The following is a 22,726-nucleotide window of genomic DNA, read 5'->3' as shown; positions in this document are numbered from 1 at the left end:
ATTATTATTATTATTATTAAAAATTAAGAGAAATATTATTATTATTATTACTATTATTATTATATTTATATTTCACATTTTTCAATGAAGATAAGATAAAACATTTAAATTTTTAAATTTTTAATATGTTCAATTGCAAATTTATCTTTTGCAATTAAATCTAACAAAAATTAATTAATAAAGGATATTGTTAAAAATTATTAAACTTCTACATATGATTTAAAATAGCCATAAATTTCAAAAGGTATAAATGAAATTAATTCCATGTTAAACAGCATAGTAGACAAACATCATCTATTTAGATATCGCATTTTTTATTTTTATTTTTTTATTTTGCCATTTTGAGGGTGGCAATTTGAAGTTCAGATCATTTTTCAATAAGCAAAAATAAACCACCATAGCCCTAACTTGAAGTAAGCAAATTAAATGCAATTAAATAATAATAACAAACAAATACCAAAAATAAACTAATAAATAAATAAATAAATAAATAAAAACATGCATGTAACAAAGTGGCCTCTAATTTTTGTGCTCTTTGGGTTGGAAGCTTTGAATCCTAATTATTAATTGAATAATTTTTTTTTTCAATAATGCTATGGATATAAAAAATTTAACCAAAATATAACCCAAATGACATGGTATCTCACATGACATTTCACCTAATAATGCTACGTCATTAATAAAACTCCCAATTAATTAAATTAATTAGTTTTTATTTTTAGATTTATAATTGTATTAAAACATATCTACACCAAAAAAAAAAAAAAAAAAAAGGAAATCACCGTCTGCGGTTTCTCCTTCAAGCTACCATAGCCTACTTACCCATCATAGCTCTTTTCTTTCTTCGACAACGAGGAAGAACAAAAGCCAAATAATAAGAATTTATTTTAGGGATTATCTCAATCTTTTTGTAGTTGCTGGTTTAATTAGTCTCTTGTTCATATTCACAATTTTAAGTATGGAAGCAATTAAGAAGGGCTTTGCAAGAGATTTATCTTTGAGTTACTCATGGGCACATGAGGCCGCTGCTCTTATTTGCTTCACACATCAGGTATAAAAGCACCATACTCTTTTCTGTGGTGTATCTATTATAGATGATATATAGTCTTTTCAATTACCAATCATATGAATCTTTTTGTTTTCTCGGTGTGTAAGAAATCAGCTTGAACTTTCATGGTCAATGTGTGAGAGAAGGAAAAATAGTTGAGGTTTGCAAAGTGTATAATAATTTAAGTTCATAGAAAATCTCTAAAATTGTGTAGTTAAAGTTAGAATTTAATATCACCAAAAACCACAAACATATAATATGAGTTGCAGCATTATCGAAGATAATGCTATAAGCTAAGACGTAGACAATACTTGGAGATTTGAGAGTCCGGCAGGGTTTCTTTATAGGAGGTAGTATTCATGACAACTAAACTATTTAGCAACTATTTCTTCAACTTTTGACTCCTTTTATCTTCCATACACATATATTTGCCACTTGTTAAATTCAAGACTAAAATTGCATGAACTTCTAAAAGCAGTCTTTGCTTTAGTTTCCAAACATATTTTCTACCCATATATTCGTTCACTTATCAATTTTTTAAAAATTATAGGAACCACAGGAAACCGAAGGGAGTTACAATAAGCCAGCTGGGTACCATAGCAGAACCCACGAGGAGATACATGAATTGCTACTTAATTTTGTTGATGTTAGAGCCATTATTGTTAGACTTGAAGGAGGCAGGGAAGCAAAAGTCGACGAAACAGGCGAGATATCGCCAACAGTTTCGGTTGTCTGCCGCCTTCGACACCGATAGAGGGGGGGGGGGGGGAGAATTTTCTGTCCTGGGTGCCACCGATTTTGGAAGATCCACGTTGGAAATAAAGTCTCGATTCATAATTTCTTGACCCTCAAAAGTAAGCATTTTAATAACAAATATTATTAAAATTATGCTTATTATTTAACATAAAGTTAACTATATGTATAAGATATGCACCATATAATTGATTTAATATAAAATTAATTTTGCTTTATAATGTAATATATTATTGTTATTATTTATGTTATTATTCTTATTAATGTTGTTATTATTTATATTATTATTATTGTTATTTTTGTTATTATCATTGTTATTAATATTGTTATTATTGTTGATGTTGTTATTATTATTAATGTTGTCATTATTATTTTTGTTATTAATCTTATTATTAATGTTATTATTGTTGTTTATTATTATTTGTTGTTTATTATTATTATTAAAATTATAATTATTGTTATTCTTGTTCTTATTATTATTGTTATTATATTTATTATCGTTATTATTATTAATGTTGTTATTATTGTCATTTTTATTATTGTTATTATTAATGTTGTTATTATTATTATTATTATTATTATTATTGTTATTATAGTTATTATTCTTCTTCTTATTATTGTCATTGTTATTATTATCATGAATATTAATATCGTTATTATTTTTATTATTCTTGTTGTTGTTATTATTATTAATGTTGTTATTATGGTTGTTTATTATTATTATTAATATTATTATTATTGTTATTCTTGTTCTTATTATTATTGTTATTATTTTTATTGTCGCTATTATCTTTATTATTATTATTAATGTTGTTTTTATTATTGTTATTATTAATGTTGTTATTATTATCGTTATTATAAATATTGCTATTATAATTATTATTCTTCTTCTTATCATTGTTATTGTTATTATTATTATTAATATTAATATCGTTATTATTTTTCTTATTTTTGTTGTTGTTATTATTTTTATTATTATTAATGTTGTTATTATTGCTCTTTATTTTTATTATTAAAATTATTATTATTGTTATTGTTATTCTTATTCTTATTATTATTGTTATTATATTTGTTATTGTTGTTATCCTTATTATTATTAATGTTGCTATTATGGTTGTTTATTATTATTATTATTATTATTATTATTATTATTATTATTGTTATTCTTGTTCTTATTATTATTGTTATTATTTTTATTATCGTTATTATCTTTATTATTATTAATGTTGTTATTATTGTTGTTTTTATTATCGTTATTATTAATGTTGTTATTATTATTATTGTTATTCATGTTATTCTTATTAATATTCTTATAAATATTATTATTATTATTATTATTGTTGTTGTTGTTGTTGTTGTTACTGTTGATGTTATTATTGTTATTAATATTGTCATAATTATTATTATTATTGTTACTACTCTTATTATTATTAATATTATTAATTTGTTATTACTCTACTTATTATTATTATTGTTATTATTTTTATTATCGTTATTATCGTTATTATTATTAATGTTGTTATTTTTGTTGTTTATATTATTATTATTAATATTGTTATCATTGTTATTCTTATTAATATTGATATTATTATTATTGTTATTATTTTTTTTACTTGTTATTAATATTGTTATTTTTCTTATTATTGTTGTTGTTATTAATATTATTATTAACTTAATAATTATTTATGATTATTAAAAGGAAAAATGGAAAGTGGTAGCGGAAAAGTAGATTCAGCTTGGTCACATTGCATTCCAATTGAAGTTAACAAGTATGGTACAATTTGCAAATATTGTAACCATAAAATGTAAAGTGGTGCAACAACAAGATTAAAGTATCATTTAGCACATTCTGATCCAAAAAGTAATGTCAAAAAGTGTCCTAATATACCTCCAGAAGTGGAAAAAAGAGATTTACAATTATTTGAGAAAGAAAGAACATGCAAAATTGAAAAAAAAGACAATGTAGGAAGATATTCGTAATGAATTACAGGGTAACTTAGCTCCATCTTGGAGTAATTATGATGATGATGATGATGGTGATGATATATGTATATATCCAGCTGATATGCATCCTGATGAAAGAGACTCATATAAAGCTGCAGTTCGTGCATCTAAACAAGACAGGTGGGAAAAAGAACAAGGAACAAACTTTTTTAACCCTAGAGGTCAAGAATCAGGATGTTCTCAAGAAGGTGGTTGTCAACCATGTGCTCAATTCGGTCGTGCAATAAGTGTAAGGGAGCCTATTCGTAGACAACAATCTCAACAATTTCCTCCAGCTGCACCTTCATTATATAAGTCATCCGGTGCAAAACAAAAAAATATAAAAGACGTATTGACAAAAGGTGGTGTAAAAAACACATTGGGAAGACTACTAGCAAAGTTCTTTATTTATGATAATGTCCCACCTGCAAAGGCAAAATCGCATCATTTCAAAAATATGATCGTTGATGTCAAGACCCATCCAAAATTCCTCACTGAAATCCTAGACAAGCCCTGATCCTAGGGAAACCCTATCGGACCCTCCAATGGAAAATCCGGCAGAACTTCCCCTAAGGGTTGGACTTACCACAACTTTCCTGCATTGAAAACACACTTCTATATTCGTCCCCTTATTCCTCCCATAATACTACAAATTGATTCCATAAATTTTACAGCATTTCACAGGAATAACAGTAATCTAGTGCATAAATAATACATAAGTGTCCAGAACAGTATACAGAGCTTCATGAAGTACTATTTAACAGAGAATACAACAAGGATGAAAGAAATATTACAATTGAAATAAACGAATACAAAGGTACTTCTCGAACTACGATAGCGGCGGAGATTTGGTTCGCTCCGGAAGAACGTCTACCACTCCTTGCACCTAAGGGAACAGAATTTAAAAACGTGAGATGCTAATCATCTCAGTGAGTGACCCTATCTACTGAACACTTTTAATATTAATAATATAACAAATAAGGGAATTTAATTTAATACCGACAATTAAATAGATGAATAATTAATAACAATTGAAAGTAATAATTTCTCTCAAAACCCTCACTATTCACTCCGTTGGAAATGTTCCCTTTTTAAAACATTTTCACAAAACCCGATAATCGTATTTCTCGAAAACCAAGGGATCAAATAATTTGATAAACAATAAATAAATACCCCACATATAAATAAAATGTAATAAAATATAATAAGAAATTTTTGAATACTTTAGGGTTTGAAATTTCTATCTTCGAATTTATACTTGACGTACCACACCATATACCAGTGATGCCCTCTGATACCCAGCGTCCCGAGCACCGACTGGCGGGGGGTTAAAGAGAGAAACTTGCATACGGCACTTCGGCGTCCCGACAGTACGGCTGCTGAAACCGTCATCCCAGCCAAGGAGGGGGGCGGCTGTGGCCAATATCAAACTTGCCTGCCCTCAGTCCAATGGTAACTCACGGGAGACATAATAACTTGCGCGCTAACTACATATACACCGGAACACCAATACTATATGAGTGCGTCCAAAATAATTATTAAATTAATTATTACCGTACCGATTCTTCAAAATCACCGTAGGAAATATACCAGTTTTCAAATTTACCATCCTACATATTTTCCTTTAACATACCCCGTACGAAACCATCGATAACAAATAAAAATAATTTTTCTCGTAACATAAGGTCCAACAAATAATATTCCACGGGCATAATTATAAAATTTAAACCACCAATTAAACAAATAATTTCCTTAAAATATTTAAACCAATTATGCCCAAAAACAATATTAAAACCACATAAGATTTATTACTGAAAATACCTTGCTCATGCGTAATAAATAAAATTAAATCACAATAAAATAATAATTTTCCACAATTATAATTAAATTGCACCACATGAGCATAATTCCAAATATCAATTAAACACCAATTAAATATAATTAATTACCCCAAAAATATTTTTAAAGGTGGGTCACTCACCTTAAGCACGTATATCAGCTAAGATCCTCCGCAGGATCAACTCCACTACCCCCACGTACACCTAAAACATCCACAGTACACCAACCAAATATATTAATATTTTAATCGAATAACTCCCAAATGGGTACCTGGGGAGCGAACACAAACGGGAACTAAAATTGATGAGTAATATACCGAATCGAAGCTTGAGTGACGAGGATCACGGATTTGGTCTTACTTCCCGCAGATCGGACCCGAGGTGGCCGGAATCTCGCCGGAAAGCTTTCGGAATTCAACTCCTTGATTCTCCCAAACCACCACGAATTGGAGGAAAAGGACGTCGGATTTGGATTCAGGAGGCCGAAATTAGTGGAGAGGGACTGGCGGTGCAACTGGGTACTCACCGGAATAGTGATTCCCGGCGAGCCGTCGCGGTAACCGGCAACCGTCGCCGGCGGCGGCGTGTCCGGTGGCCGATGGCTGAGATTTTTGTGGGTTTTGTAGATCGAGGGGAGAGGGTTCCAATGGGACTAGTGGTGAGGCAAACGGAGGCCGGACGGCGAAGAGATCGGGGTTTGAAGGTTTTCGGCCCCTCGCCAGAAAATACTCCGATCCCGGCGCGTCGGAGGTCCGGTGGCCGTAAAATTTGGTGGGCTGGCCAGAAATGAGGAGATGGTGAAGGGTGACTAGCGCGTGTGGCCTGAAAATGGGTCAAACGGCGGTGGCTGGTGGTGGAGGGGAAAAAGTGCCGTCGCCGGAAAATGCTCCGATCCGGGCGCGTCGCAGGTCGGTTGGTCATGAAATTTTGAGGGTTGGTCGGGAATGGAGAGACGCTCCCTTCTGGCCGGTGCGTGTAGCAAGAATCGGCCGGAAAATTTGACAACTCCGGTGGTCGATCGTTTCTCTCTTTCCCTTTCTCTTTCCTCTCTCTCTCTTCTCTCTCCTCCCCATCATTTTTGCCAAATAAAAGCCACCGTGGGTGACACTGTTCACCCACGTGGACCAATCAGGTGTCGACATGTGGCGTTACTGTGCACTTAAGCCAGATATAATAAAATATTACGGTATCCAGCGAACTTCACACGTTAATAACTTTTTAACCAGATGTCCAATTTAAGCGTGCCGCTAGTCTATGAACTCGTATCGACGAGTACTTTACAACGATACAAAAGTCAAAACAAAATTATACAACAATAAAAAGTCAACTCCCAGCACCTTTTGGACAGTTTGCACTTCGACTTGTTTTGCCCATAACTTTCAAACCGTAGCTCCGTTTTCGACGTGCTACTAGTCTACGAACTCGGGGCATCATGCACTTCGCCACGGTACCATGTTCAACTAGAAATTTCAACTGGAACAAAAAGTCAACTTTTGACCCACTCGGTGAACGGTCACATCGGTCAACATGCACGAATTCCGATGTGGTTTGGGTTGGGGTGTTACAGTTGATACTCAACAAACAGTTATGGGAGTTCAGATTCCATCTCCATATGAAATTAAGGAAAAATATCTAGACATGGAGTATAAAGAGATGCAACAGCATATTGAAAAGTTCAAAGAAAGCTGGAAGACATATGGTTGTACAATTATGTGTGATGGATGGATAAGAGCAACTAAGCTGTAAATATTGAATTTTATGGTCTATTGTAAAGGGTCATCGGTGTTTCGTAAGTTAGTTGATGCTTCAGATAAAATCAAAAACTATAAGTATATATATAAACTTTTGGAGAATGTTATCCATGAAGTGGGAAAGAACAATGTTGTGCAAGTAGTCACAGATAATGGTTTCGCATTCATAAAGGCTGGTAAGAAATTGATGATATAGTACAACTTGTATTGGACACCATGTGCTGCACACTATATTGATCTTATATTTAAAGATATTGGAAAGCATGAAAGCATTGCAAGGATCATTCAGCGTGCAAGAATAATAACCAATTATATTTATAATTATAATTGGTTACTTTCTTTAATGCGAGATATGTGTAAAGGAGACATCGTTTGACAAGGAGCAACAAGGTTTGCAACAAACTATATTGCTTTAAATAGTCTCCTTAAAACAAACTATATTGCTTTAAATAGTCTCCTTAAAACAAACTATATTGCTTTAAATAGTCTCCTTAAAAAGAAAGTTTCTCTAAAACAAATCTTTACCAGCGATGAATGGGCTGAGCATCAATTGAGTAGAACAAAAGCATGTAAAGAAGTGGAGAAACTTATCCTTGATAATTATTTTTAGGATTCTATTACTCATGTTGTTAATTTATATGAACCATTATATAATATTTTGCGAATTGTTGATGCTGAGTTCATACCTACGATGCCAATATTGTATAATTGTTTTCAAAAAATGAGATATGCAATCAACAACCAAAGAGGAACTCAGCGGGTTATGAACATCATAGATACTCGATGGAATAATACACTTTCTCATCCTCTCCATATGGCTGGTAATTTTATGTCAATTACTTATTAATAATTATTATTTTGTCTTATAATTTATATATTAGATTTAATTTTTATTATTATTTTGTAGCATACTTTTTGAATCCACAATTCCAATATAAAGAAGGAATTAGCACTGATTCAGATCTTATACAAGTTGTTCATGATGTCTTTGCAGCATTAGATCCAAATTCGAATCGTATATCTCAATTTGGAAATGAAGTAAGATTTTGTTTATTAATTTTTTTTAACTAACATATTAATAACGTTTTTTATAATTTTTTCATCATTACATATAGATAATATGCTTTAGAGATGCACGAAAAGGGTTTAGTGATCGTGCAGCAATTGCCGCTAGAGCGGAAATGATACCTGGTATGTGCATTTCAATTAATTATTATAAAAAATCATGTGCGAAATATTAAAATTTTTATTAATATTTAAAAATTTATTAAAATTTAATATATTTTGATTTATAATGTTGAATATACAGCTGAATGGTGGACAATGTATGGTAATAGCACTCCAACACTTTGAAAATTGGCAACGCGTATTTTGTCACAAACTGTATCATCATCCGCATGCAAGTGTAATTGAAGCCCCTTCGCTTTAATACACACAAAACAACGAAATAGGCTCGCATATGAAAAACTTTAGAAATTGGTTTTTTGCTACTATAATATAAAATTGCGGACCCGTGATATGGAATTAACAAATCAACCGCAATTAGAGTCAGATTATTTGGATCTTCTTGAAATTGGAGTTGACCCTGGTGAAGATGAAGATAATCATATTATCCAATGGGTTAAGAATTCACACTTAGATGATGATGAAGGCAATCCAGGTCCTCGAGTCACAATGCATGCTTCACAATTAGGGATAAATGTTGACAATGTTATTGCTGAAGAAGTTATGAGCAGTGATAGTGAAGGAAATTATTCGTTTGAAGTAGTGACAAGGCCTTCAACTAGACGATTTAGTCCTCGTGTAGAAACATTTGGTGGCGGTTATTCTCAACCAAATGAATATGAGGATGAAGATGATGATGATGTCGTTGACGATGATGATGATGATGATGATGATGGAGGTAATGGTTATGGTGGCAATAGAGGAAGATATAATATAGGTGGAGGAGTGGAACATAATATTGAGAACCAAGCCAACAACCATTAAGCTCATTTACTGGTGAAGATCAATATACACATGCAACACAGGATTTTGATCATGGGGCTTGAACAGCAGGCATTGGTTCAAGAATGCACTATGGCATCTCCATGATAAATCAACATGATGAAGATTATATTTCTAACTCTTTGGATGCAATGAGTTTAAATTCACAAGTTAGTTCTCAATATGGAAATTCTGAGATTCCAATTGTGTATCCAATTGGTCAAATGAGATCACATAATCCTCACAGTGATTACAATGTTGATATCTTCAATCATCCCATGTCTCAAAATGAATGTTATACTCCTTATTGGATAAATCCAAATTACCCTCCACTTCGACAATTGGTTGGGATTGATAGAGAAAGATATACTTGGCACATCCACAATTACATAGAAAATTTCTCTAATATGATGAGTTGGAATGCCTATTGTTATACACATAAAACATCAAGATATGATCATCAATTTGAAGAATCAAGGAATTCTTTTTGGTATTAATAATGTATTAGGGATTATATTTGAGAATTTCTTGTATCTTACTATTATCTTTTAAATTTTCTATATTTTGGTGCTAATTAACTTTATATTTTATTCACTTATAAATAATTTGTAATATTTATAGAATATTTTATGATTATTGTATTCTAATTATTGTATTTTTATATCATTTTATTATTTTAATTATCTCATATATAAAAATTTGTATTTCTAAATTAAAAATTTACAGTTTTCGTAACTTTATCGATATTTTCATCGATATCGACATTTCCATCGATATTTCCGTAAAATCATATCTTCGACATTTCCATCGACATCGATATTTTTTCACTGGAAGGAGAGGATCCACTAGTGTTTGGAAGAGGTGGGGAGGAGATGGATTTTCTGCAGCAGTAAGGAATCAAAGTGAATGTAATTCTAGGCATCATTACTACTTCAGGGACAGCAAGGTTTTTGCTGAACTAAAGGATCTTGCTAATGAGATTGCATTAGTAGAGTTACCATCACCAAACACTGATCATCATTGGGATAGAGACATAATTAAGACAGCGGAAGAGAAATTAGTAGAAAGGTTCAACAATTTTAAAATTTTGTTAGCTTGGTTATTAAGCTTGTTTTAGGTTGTTAGAAGTTTATTTTTGAGGTTGTTAACTCTCAACCAGTTCTGTATAGATGGTCAAAAACATCAGCATCCTTTGTAAGCTTTCTAATTAATTTAGTAATACAACTTCGAAAGTTTTATAGATTTTCTTCCATCTTTGGTTTTCTAGACATTTTTCTTATAAAAAGTTGAGATTTAAAAATTTCCAAGTATGCACAAAAATGATCCAAACAAGCTTCAAAGTTCCAAACTTTTTTTTAATATATATATTTTTGGATAAAACCTCATAAAAATTAACAAGCAAAGTTTGTCACATCATTGCAAGAGAATTATGTAGCCATCAAAGACTCTCTTCTATCTTAGAACAAAAACTATCAATTGTGAGTCACCACATATAAATCTCTACGAAAGAATATATATGAAAAATAAGAAAAATATTAAAGAAGTTGCTTAATAGAGTGCAGCAGAAAAAATTCTTGAATAATGCGTTTTGCTTAGACTTGAACTGATAGCTTGAAAATAATCAATTTCAATAATATCCTCCAACAAAGAAACACCATCTAACAAATTCAGAATATCAAAAGCCTTCTCAGATGAAAATTTATTTTAAATAAGGCTTTTGTTCTTATTTCTAGATTCTGAAACTAACTCTACCACCTTTTCAATACGACAAAAAGTACTAGACAACATAAGTCTAAAAGAATGTAACCTATGCAGCCACCTAGTTGTTGCTCCCATCTTCATTGCCCAAATTTTTGTCACCCTATATAAATTGAAAGTTAATTCATAGTATTAGATAATGATATTTGATAACAAGACAATATAAAATATTTGTATATAAAAAATAAACACATTTCATAACCACAAACTCATGGTAATGAAATGAAGTATAAAATACCTGTAAATGGTTCTCTAAAGTAGGCATAAAATTAGTTTGGCCATTCATTCCAATATCTTGGCCATGAACTTGAGAAGAAGAACTATAAAACTCATTAAGTCCATCCGAAAAGTTTCATTAGCTCCAAAATTCAATGTCCTATTTACCTTATAGCAAGAAATATCAAAATAATTACTTAAATTAGTTAAGCAATGACATATATGAGTATGTTTATGTAACAAAATTCATATAGTTATACTATACCAATTTATATCTTTGATATAACATTCTTTTGTGTTCCAAATGCATAAGCTTTTTTTAATATCGACAATAGAATTTGAGTCACATGTTAATCTGTTCGATTTCAATGAAACAAAAAAGAACATTAGAAATAATAAATAATAAAACATCAATAGCCAAATATTTCTAAAACATAGTAATTACTGACATTTTATTTCATACTTTTGTTATTGTGCTACCATCTATTTCTGATCGCATTTTCTTTTCTTTTCTTTTTCAAAAAATTAGCTCAGCTTTAGATTGCGTTATTTGAAATAGAGGACGACCTTTACTTTGAACAACCAGTGGAGTAAGAACCTTTCTATTTTTATTTGCAACACGATTCTCCTTGCCACATATTGTCTGAGAATGCTTATCATTCAATATCAATTTCATTTTCAAATTGCGAATCACCTCCATCACCATGTTAGACTTATCACCACTATCAGTTGCCAAATCTACAACCTCAGAAAATGAGTTGCACATCTTATCAAATCGATATGTTTCAGGTTTGGCACTCCAATCAACATAATTTATTCTCACTTTAGCATGACATCTTTTTACATCCTTCCTCCACCGTTTTAAAATATACTTTTTTGGAACACAAACATGCCAAATTCCTTATCAGAGTCTCATTCCTCATCAAGTATAATCAACAAACAAAGAATATTATTTTCTCTCATCCCCCATATGAAAATAATAATAATTATAATAATAACAATAATTAAACAATAGTGTGTGTGAAAGGATTGAGTTACAGGGAAAAAGGTTGACAAAATGTTGAAAATTCATAAATATGTGATGAATACAGTATCACATTACTACAGAGATGAGGAAGAGCATCAATTGCATATGTACAACCAACAATCAGTAATTTTTCAAAGGACAATATGCCAATCATATTGGCTAGCTAGTTTGCAAAAAATAGAGAGAAGATGTACAGTAGATAACATATGTAAAGTACAAAGTCCAGCTACATTTTGTTAGGTAATGTAGCAGAACGTTACAAGTTTTGATGCTGCAACTTAAACTCTTTAAACTGGAATAGAAATTATTTTTGGTTTCCAACCGTTCCCATCACCCCAATCATCCCCCATTATATATATGCATATATATATATATACACATATATATAAATTTTAAGTTATATGGCATCATAACAAGAGCACTCTATGTCATGTTGGAAACTTCTTAAAAGAACATATAAAATTATTTTGGACAATGAAGCATACAAGAACAAATGTTGCAGATAATTAGGATATTCAAATTAATATAGCATAAGTTACACCACGTAATTTGATAAAAATAGCATAAGCCTATTACTCTTACGTTGCTTGCGATGGTTGCTTCCTGGTAGTTTCCTTACACTAGATGCCAAAAGATCTTGTTGAACTTTCTGTGATACCGAAACACTATGTTAACTGTGATGGAGAATTCTTATTATTTGGCTTTTCTTTTTGGCTTATTATGTCATGCTTTTCTTGAATTCGTAGCCAAACACTAACAGCAATTTCATTACCTTTTTTTTGTTGCTGATTTTTCCCTTTTTCAAAAGGAAACAAAAAAGCAGAAAAAAACTTGAAATGTGTTTTCAATTTATGGAGCATTACCTGAAAAAAGATTGAGATAAACCCCAAAATAAATTCTTATTATTTGACTTTTTTTTCTTCCCCATCATCCAAGGAAGAAAAGAGCTATGATGGGCAAGTAGGCGATCGTGGCTTGAAGGAGAAACTGCAGATGGCGATTTTCTTTTTTTTTTTTTCTTTTTTGTGTAGATCATGTTTTAGTACAAATATAAAACCTAAAAATAAAAATTAATTAATTAATTAATTAATTAATTGGGAATTTTATTAATGATGTGGCATTATTAGGTGGAGTGCCATGTCATTTGGGTTATAATTTTGGTTAAATTTTTTATATCCATAACATTATTGTTTATGATTATGTTCACCTTACCAATATAACAATGTCATCTTGCCAATATAATAATGTAACTTAGTCCAATTTGTTTCAATTTAGGTTTTTGCGTTTTGTTTTCCAAAAGAGTAATGCAATAGGCATTAACCAAAATGTCTACAAGTAATGAGCTTTCTTTGTTTTATGAATAGGTTAAAAAATATTAGTATAATTTAAATTTGGATAGATAAATCTTAAGGACCATTTGAAATATAAGATATAACTGAATTAAGATAAGGATTGAGATTAAAATTGGGATTTTATTGGATAAATATTAATCCAGTTTTATGTTTGGTATCAATAAGACAGAATTAATTTTTTATATAATTATTTTTAAAATAAATATAAATTATCGTATAATTTATTGATTTTTAAATTAAATAATATAATATAAATTAGTTAAGTGCATTATGAAAATAGATTAGTTCTTTATATAATTATTTGTTAAAAAAAAACTTATATAGTTAATTTATAAAACCATTAATATGAATTAGCAAAATTGTGTATATCAATTTAAACATCCATCAAAAGAGAGAGAGAGAGAGAGAGAGAGAGAGAGAGAGAGAGAGAGAGAGAGAACTGTTACTCTTGGAAAAAAGAATATATACCAGAAACAATTTTTAAAAATGTCCAAAAGAAAAAAAATAAATAAATGAAAGATAAGAAAGAGGGGAAAAAAACGAAAAGATTAAAAATAAAATCAAACCGAAAAAGTATATTAAAAAAAATGGAAAAAACAATGATGCCATAAGAGAAGGAAAAAAAAAAAAAAGGATTAAGACAATTTTATTTTAATTTCAATCTTTATTTTACCCACCAAATGGGATCAAATGGGATCTGACGGTACAAATTTAATTCAATAGGAGTTAATATAATCATTACTTGATAAATATGTTGGTAAATTTATTGGTGATGCTAACATTATTTTTAAAAAATAAACATATAGTTTTTGTAAAAAACAAATAATAATAATTAGAATAAAATATAACATGATAAATTCCAATTATACTTATTGAATTTTATTGTAAGTACATTTAGATCTTACATTTTTGAAAAATTTACATTAACCTGACTTTTTATTTTTTATATGTATTAAAATAAAGTCATTTGTTACTTTTTACTTGTTAATTTTAATAATTAAAAGTCAAATAAAAATTAAAAAATAATAATTTATGATTAAATAATATTATAAAAATATAATTATAATATTAAAACTATTAAAATTCATGGATAAAAACAGACACATATGAGTTAGTGATGGGTTTTAAAAAACATAAGGTATAAATATAATTAAAACAAAATAAAAAGAGTCCAAATTTAATTTTTTCAAATATAATAAATTGAAATTGAAATTAAAGAAAACAAGAAAGAAATATAGAATTGTGGACAAGGTAAAAATTTAATTTAATTTATTATTGTTTTTTTTTTTTTTGGGTGGTGAATGATGCAAATAACATCTTTGGTGCTACAAACAGATATTTAAAACATGCTGTTCAGTACAATCATAAGCATACTTTGGATTATCCAAGTAATTTAGGAAACAGTGATGAGCTTATATTTGCTTTTTTTTATTTTGTCCTCGAACACATCAAAAGGTATTGTGGTAATGAAATCAAATTTATACCCTTGTATAAATAATGATAAGTTGGATTATATTATATCTCTCATTCAAAAGTTGTATACAAATTGTTGTTAATAAAGGTTAATACGAAATGATAAAATAGATTAAAATTATTAAAAAAAAAAAATTGCATAAAAATGGATGAAGTTGAAATAAAAAAGGACTCGGCGTCCCTGAGATTTGGGACAGCCAAAAATAGAAATGCGTTGAAAAACGTCGTCGTGGGGAGAGCTCGTCGAAGAAGAAGACGATGAAGGTTTTCAACCTGAAGAATTTCTTCAGCAGCCATTTTCGTTCACCGAGAAGCTTGTTGAGCTACTACTCAACATCCCCAAGAAGTTCCTGGAAAGAGCCAGTGCAAGTTCTGTACGGTAAGATTTCCCCAATCGGAAATCCAAAGGTCTCCGTCGTTCCCATTCTCGATAAGTGGGTAGAGGATGGCCCATATGTTGAAAGTACTGGTCTCCTCGATATCATCAAGGAGCTCAGGTATTACAGACGCTATAACCACGCTCTTGAGGTACCCCCCTCTTATCTCTCCACTCTGTTTGATTGCCTTGAAATTGTGGGAAGATTAATGTCTTTCATTTATTATTATTATTATTAGTAGTATTAGTATTTGTTATCTTACTTCATTTTACAACTTAATGGGTCTTTAAAGTTTCCTTTTTTTTTTTTTTTTTTAAATTTTTATTTTAGCCCTCAAAGTTATGAACTTGTTAAAGAAAATTTTTCATAGGATACCGTGACCTAGAGAGAGCATGTAAATCTGCTACTAGAAAATTTTGAAATTGGTGTTTTCGGTATCATAGAACCTTTTAGGTTTGCAATGATCTTCCATGTACAATTTTATTTCTAAAGATTGGATGCTGACTTTCTAGGGCAATCAGAGTTAGGTTCATACGGTAGTAGAGTGAGGAATGAGCATGGGTGAGACTGTGAGAGTAGGATTAGATGGAAATTCATGGAGATGTTGTTAGTCTTGAGATTTTCCTGATCAACTATGTAAATATTATGGCACTCGGAATCGTAGTTTAGTTATGTATTAAAAAAAAAAAAAAATGAAGAATATTAGTTCAGTTGCGAACTTGTAGTTAAAAGCATATATAGGATATACAGAGTAGTATTTTACATGGAAACTTCCATTGGGTAAGCAGATTGGTAAGGCAAATTGTACAACACTCATCCTATACGCCTCACATAAGACACTTAATTGCACAAAGTGCGCAGTCATTTGAATAATTCAAATATCTTGTGAGGCTCTGCTTTTTGTGACTGAAACCATAATGCCAATGTGCCATAATTAAACCGATTTTCAAATTTCCATAAAGTAAAGCCATTTATGTGAATGTTAATTATGATTAGATTGTTTAAATCATGAAATTCCTTATGGAATTGATCCTTAGGTAGTATCAATGAACCAATCTTATCTTATGAACTGGTTTGGATTTTTTTTTTTTTTTTTTTTTTTTTTTTTTCCTTCTTGTGAAATCATTTAGAGAATTGTATGAATTATTGGGCTTGACATAGTACCAAATAAAGCATTCTGACTCATAAAGTTCTGGATTTGCCAAGGCTTTTAGAAATTTATTTATCTTGTTCAGCTTGTTTACCTGAAGCCTGGTTCTGACTAGATTCTTTTGGTTCAAAGATATCTATGTGGATGAAAGACAAAAGACGCTACCAGCTTACATACGATGATGTTGCCATTCGGTTGGACCTGATTGCCAGAGTTCATGGCATACAGCAAGCTGAGAATTATTTTAACATCATTCCGACACAATTAAAATACCTCGAGGTTTACAACTCTCTCCTGAATTGTTATGCTCGTGCGGAACTAGTGGAGAAAGCAGAGGCCCTTATGCAGCAGATGAAGGATATGGGGTTAGCAACATCGATACTGACATATAACATTTTGCTTCATCTGTATTATAAAACAGGAGGTTATGAAAAATTGGAGAATCTCTTGCATGAGATGGAAGAGAAGGGCATTGGCCATGATGGAAGTACGTATGCCACTCAGATCAGTGCACATGCAGCTAATTCGGATGTGGAGGGAATTGATGAGATTCTGACGAGGATGGAAACTGACCCAGAAGTTGTGGATTGGTATGCTTATTCAGCTGCAGCAAACAGATGTATAAAAGCTGGGCTTGTGGATAAAGCTTTGTCAATGTTAAAGAAATCAGAAGAACTGATATTAACTGCTACGAGAAAGTCTGCAGCCTTTGAATACATTCTCACACAATACGCTACAATAGGGAAGAAAGATGAGGTATTAAGATTATGGGAACTTTACAATAAGCATCATAAAGTGTATAATCAGGGATATATAAGCGTGATAACCTCGCTTTTGAAGTTTGATGACATTGAAAGCGCTGAGAAAATCTTTGAGGAGTGGGAATCCAGGAAGTTAAGCTACGATGTTCGCATCCCAAAGTTCTTAATTAGTGCTTGTTGCAGAAAAGGGCATTTGGAAAAGGCCGAACGCCTTTTACGCCGGGTGATGGAGAAGGGGGGAAAACCAGATGCAAAGATATGGCGTTGTTTGGCATCGGGGTATTTTAAACATAACCAAACGCAGAAGGCCATTGAAGCTACAAAACAAGAAATTTCTGTTGCCATGTCATCCTCCTTTTGGAGGCCGAGCAAGTCCCATTTGGCTGCTTCTCTGGATTACTTGAAAGGAAAAGGAGATTTGGAGAGAGCAGAAGAAATTATTAGACTATTAAGGGATAAGGGTTTTGTATCCGAGGATATTCATGAGAGATTGTTGGATTATATTAAAGATGGGGAATCAAAGTCACCATTGTCGCTATTAGGAATTTTAAATAATTCTAGGGATGCAGATGAAGAAAATTCTCATCACTCTGCATAATTCCAAATATTCTTTTTCTTTGTTTCTTTTTTTTGGTGGTACATAATTCCTCATGTTCTTGATAAGATTGTTTCTGCTATTATGTGTCTTTTGGGTGGTAACAATATCTTGAAAATCTGCTCTTGCCTTCAGCAGTGATAACATTTACATTTTACAATCTGATTGCTTGATTTTTATCGGAATTGTGTGATTTAAAGGAAGTGACGATGCTCTCTCACCTTAGGAATTATAATCTTAAGAATTACAATATATTTTAAACTAAAGGGAGAGGAAAAGGGGATTTCCTCCAGGCATGACAATATATTATGGACTACGTTCTGTTTGGTATGCAGGATATATGACTTAATTGGTATTTAATGGGCTAAGAATTAATCCAGTCTTTTGTTTGGTGTCAACAGGATTGAATTATTCTTTTTATAGTGATTAATAAAATTAATATGAATTTTCAATAACTTATTGATTTTTAAATTAATCTAAGTGATTTAATTTAAATTATTTCTTTGACTAATAATTTTTTTAAAAAAAGTTTATATAATGTACTTATTATATTATTGATATTAATTATCCAAATTGCATATATTATTTTGAATATCCAAAAAAAATCTTAAATATTATTGTTATATTGCTAAAAAGAAAAAAAGAAAATAAAACTCAAACGTGAGAGGAAAAAACAAAAATGAACCAAACAAAAACAGAAAAAGGAGGGGGGGGGGGGAAAGCACTTGTGGAAACAGAAATAAGATTAAAAGAGGAAAAAAAAAAAAAAGAAACAAGACAAAACAACAAAGAAGAAAAACTGAATATAGAAACTAAAAATAAAAAAACCGAGAACATAGAAAAAGAAAAATAACAACGTAAGGTTAAAAAATAAAAATAAAAAACTAAAACCGAGGGTAAGTTTCTGCTAAAGTGGAATAATTTTATCCTACAGGTAGAGGTTATCGGTAGGATAAATTTGTGGATCCAGAGATTTTTCAATTGCATCGGTTGTTGCACCAAAAATAAGATTAAGATTATTTCTCGATTCCTTATCATATCGGCTAAAAGGAAATAAAGAAAGAAAATTCTTTCACGCTTAGTTGAATCAAGAATTTAAAAGTGTATTTTCAGTAATTTTAAGCTTAGTTCAATATTGTTGTCGCTTCTGTTAACTTTAATTGTGCTAAAAAATAGTCAGTCAAACTGCAAAAGCAATCAATAAAGTTGTTAATAGACTATTATTTCATAATTGATGTATGATACTAATTTTAATAAATAATAGTATATAATTACTTTTACATATATAATGATTAAAAAGTATAATATTAATTGTCTATCTTTTTAAACTGCAGTATTATATGTTATTATTAAATATTTAACGCAATTTTTTTATCACAACCATTGTAAATGTTAATAAAAAATAATAGTAAATAGAAAAAAAAATAATAAAGAATAGAAAATGTTAATCATATCTGGTTGTTCAATAGAATATCAATAAATTTATGATAAATATGATATTAATTTTTTTTAATAAAGATTAAAATTGAAATTTTAATTATGAATTATTAGATAAGTTAAAATTAAAATCTTAATAGCCAATCTTTCGATGCTTTTTTAAAACAGCTAACAGAGATTGTAGATTTTCGTAAAATCAAAATTTTTAAATTTTACCAAACATTTAAAATGATGTTAAATTTTTTGATAATCAATTTTAGAGCTCAAAAATCAATCCCAAACTAAGCTTTACTACTAATCTAATTCTAAAAATATTTTAAACTAGTGTTGTAGACAAACCAATATAAATGCCTTTGTTTTCACCCCAAAAAAAAAAAAAAAAAAAAAAAAAAAAACATAGAGCCTACATTTTTAAACCAATTTGTTATTGTTTTGTTTTTTTGACACTGCTCCGCTACAGAAGACCAGGGATAAGAGTTAATGAAAATAAATATGCAAGACAAGAGGCAGTGACCATTTTTCTTTTAAATGTTGTGGAATTTCCTTGAAATACGAATGGAAAAATTACACGGAGAAAATAAAAAACATAAATGTTTTCAAATAGCCTTTAATATTTTTTAATTTTTAACCGGATTGGAAGTTTTGAATCCTAATAATTAACTGAACCATGTCCATCCTTGGGGATAGTTTAGATAGCAATAATGGATTGTGATAACCTCCAAATCCTGAAAACAGTTATTATATTTTTCCTATGAAAAAGGTATATTTCTTTACATTTAATACAAATATTAATATACATAAAATCGTATGTTTCATCAAAAAATAAAAAAAAATAAAAAAAAAGTATCATATGTTTGAATTTATAAATAAGTAAAAATCAAATACTATAATTCCACATGAACAATCACGTTAAAAAAAATTACATTTTGTTTCGGTTTGGTTTTTGACATGCATTTCTTTAACTTTTAAATCTCAGTTAAACAATTTTCATCTTTTTATAAATAAAAATGGAGTTGTATTTTAAAATCCTATTTGGCCATATTTTCTATTTTCAGTTGAAAATATTATTTTAAAAATAAAAAATAAAAAATTATTTTTATTTATTTCATAAAAATAAAAAATGTTTGATCAATGGTATTTAAAAACAGCTTTTAAAACTGAAAAATAGATAACAGAAAATATTATTTTAATATTTTCTAATTTTTTTAATTTATTTTTAAAAAAAAAATTTTAAAATTGATGGTAAAATAAGTTTATTTTTGTTTTGCAAACAGTTTTTTATTTTATAAAACAAAAAACTATTTCAAAATCAATTGGCCAAATAACTTTTGTTTTTTTGTTTTTTGTTATTGTTTTTGTTTTGTTTTTTAACAATTATACTACGGTGATTTGCAGGAGAAGTGCTGAAAGAGAGAGCAATTGAGCTGATGATTTGCAATTGCAGGATGGGATGTGCATTTTGGTTGTTCAGATTATGATTCTGGGATGAAATTAGGAGGGTGAGAGGAAAAGACAGACGACATGTCAATGTGACTGTGACCATAAAGTGTCGATTGTTTATATGAAATTCTCTTATTCCTTTGCTAAAAGATAAAATAAAATAAATTCACCAAAAATAAAATAAAAAAGAGGTTAATTTCAATTTACCCTTTAACTTGGCCAAATCGCATTTGGGGCTTTCAAATTTAAAGCACTACAAATTAGATGATACAACGTGGAAGCGTGAAAAAATAATGAAATTTCACAAATACATACAATAATAATTTAATATTTTAATTCGTTTACAAATAATCCAGATTTAAATATTTCAAATCTTATTCATTCCACAAAATATCAAAAACATGTGAAAACTCAAAAGAGCACTCATGACCACCTAATTTAACATAAAAAAGTTTTTTAAATAATTTTCAAGTCTTTAATAATACAATTATTATAAAAAAATCTTTTAAAAATAATTTTTATTTTTACAAGGTCAAATAATTTACATTTCATTAATTTATAGAATATATCATTAAAGAGTAATTTTTAACTTAACTATCTATTAAATATATAGATTAATCATATAAACGGCATGCTTTCTATATTGTATAGACCACAATCTACAATGCCATCAAAGTTTATTTAATTCATCTCCTTATGATAATCAAATGGTTCACATCTTCACCATTCAATAAATTATTTTCTTTAAAAAAAATTTTAAAAAAAAAACTATAAGAAAGTAAGATTTAGAGGCTGTTTGTTTTTATCTTATGTCTTAATGTAAATTATTTTAAATTATAGTACATGTTGATTTTCTTTAAAAATAATAAATTATAAAAATACAAATAGGTGATGCTTTTCAATCAAAAATCGTAGCCCAAACCTTATTTAACTAAATTTTTTACATATTCTTTTAATTTACATATTAATAACATCAACATTAATGAAGCACAAATCAATTAATTAAATAGTTTATTTATTTTGGTGTACACTTCGAATTAATATAATTAATCATTTTTTACTTCTCAAAATTAAATAAAATGAGAATATATTTTGAAAAAAAAAAAAAAAAAACCTAATAGACGATGCTTTTGTCCTTAAAAGCGTCACCCAAATTTTGCAATATACAAATTAATCACTTTATTTGATACAAAAATTAATTACTTAAAAGAGTATTTTTTGTGTATATTTCTAATTGATATATTTACTATTTTTATACAACCTATGGTATTTAAATTTAGAACAAATTTTCAAACTTTATGATTTTGAAACTTAGAGGCTAATGTCTGTTTCTTTTTTTTTCTTTTTTTTAATCTTATGTTTTATTGTAAATTACTTTAAATCATAGGACATGTTGATATTCTTTGAAAAAAATAAATTAAAAATATAAATAACCGATGCTTTTCAATTAAAAAACTTCGGCCAAACCTTAGTAAATTTATTTTTAATACATTTTTTAATTTACAAATTAACAACATTAACATTAATGAAACACAAATCAATTAATTAAATTGTTTATTTATTTTGATGTGCACTTCTAATTAATATTGTTGGTTATATGATTCAAAGAAGTCAAATTTGAGGTTATTTTTGCTGCACAGTTGCTGTCATCAAAACTACATCGTTTTGCCATATATCATTAAACAAAACTGTGAGTTTTGGCTTGGTGGTTTAGAGAGAAGTTGGTATAGTCACATAAAGGCTTGCCAAGAATCCTAATAGCAATAGAGTTCTGCAGCAAC

General features: G+C 29.3%; 1 protein-coding gene across 1 annotated transcript; it reads left to right on the top strand.

Moving 5' to 3' along the window:
- Window positions 1-15,189: 15,189 nt before the first annotated feature.
- LOC107433037 (pentatricopeptide repeat-containing protein At2g20710, mitochondrial) lies at window positions 15,190-18,202 on the top strand. The gene is made up of 2 exons (XM_060813042.1): window positions 15,190-15,713; window positions 16,845-18,202. Exons 1-2 carry the CDS (start codon window positions 15,444-15,446, stop codon window positions 18,069-18,071), a joined length of 1,497 nt encoding a protein of 498 aa, XP_060669025.1. The 5' UTR covers window positions 15,190-15,443; the 3' UTR covers window positions 18,072-18,202.
- Window positions 18,203-22,726: the final 4,524 nt, after the last annotated feature.

Source organism: Ziziphus jujuba, chromosome 11 (assembly GCF_031755915.1).
Source record: "Ziziphus jujuba cultivar Dongzao chromosome 11, ASM3175591v1".
Classification (NCBI taxonomy): Eukaryota; Viridiplantae; Streptophyta; class Magnoliopsida; order Rosales; family Rhamnaceae; genus Ziziphus; species Ziziphus jujuba.
This window is presented reverse-complemented; position numbering and strand designations above follow the sequence as displayed.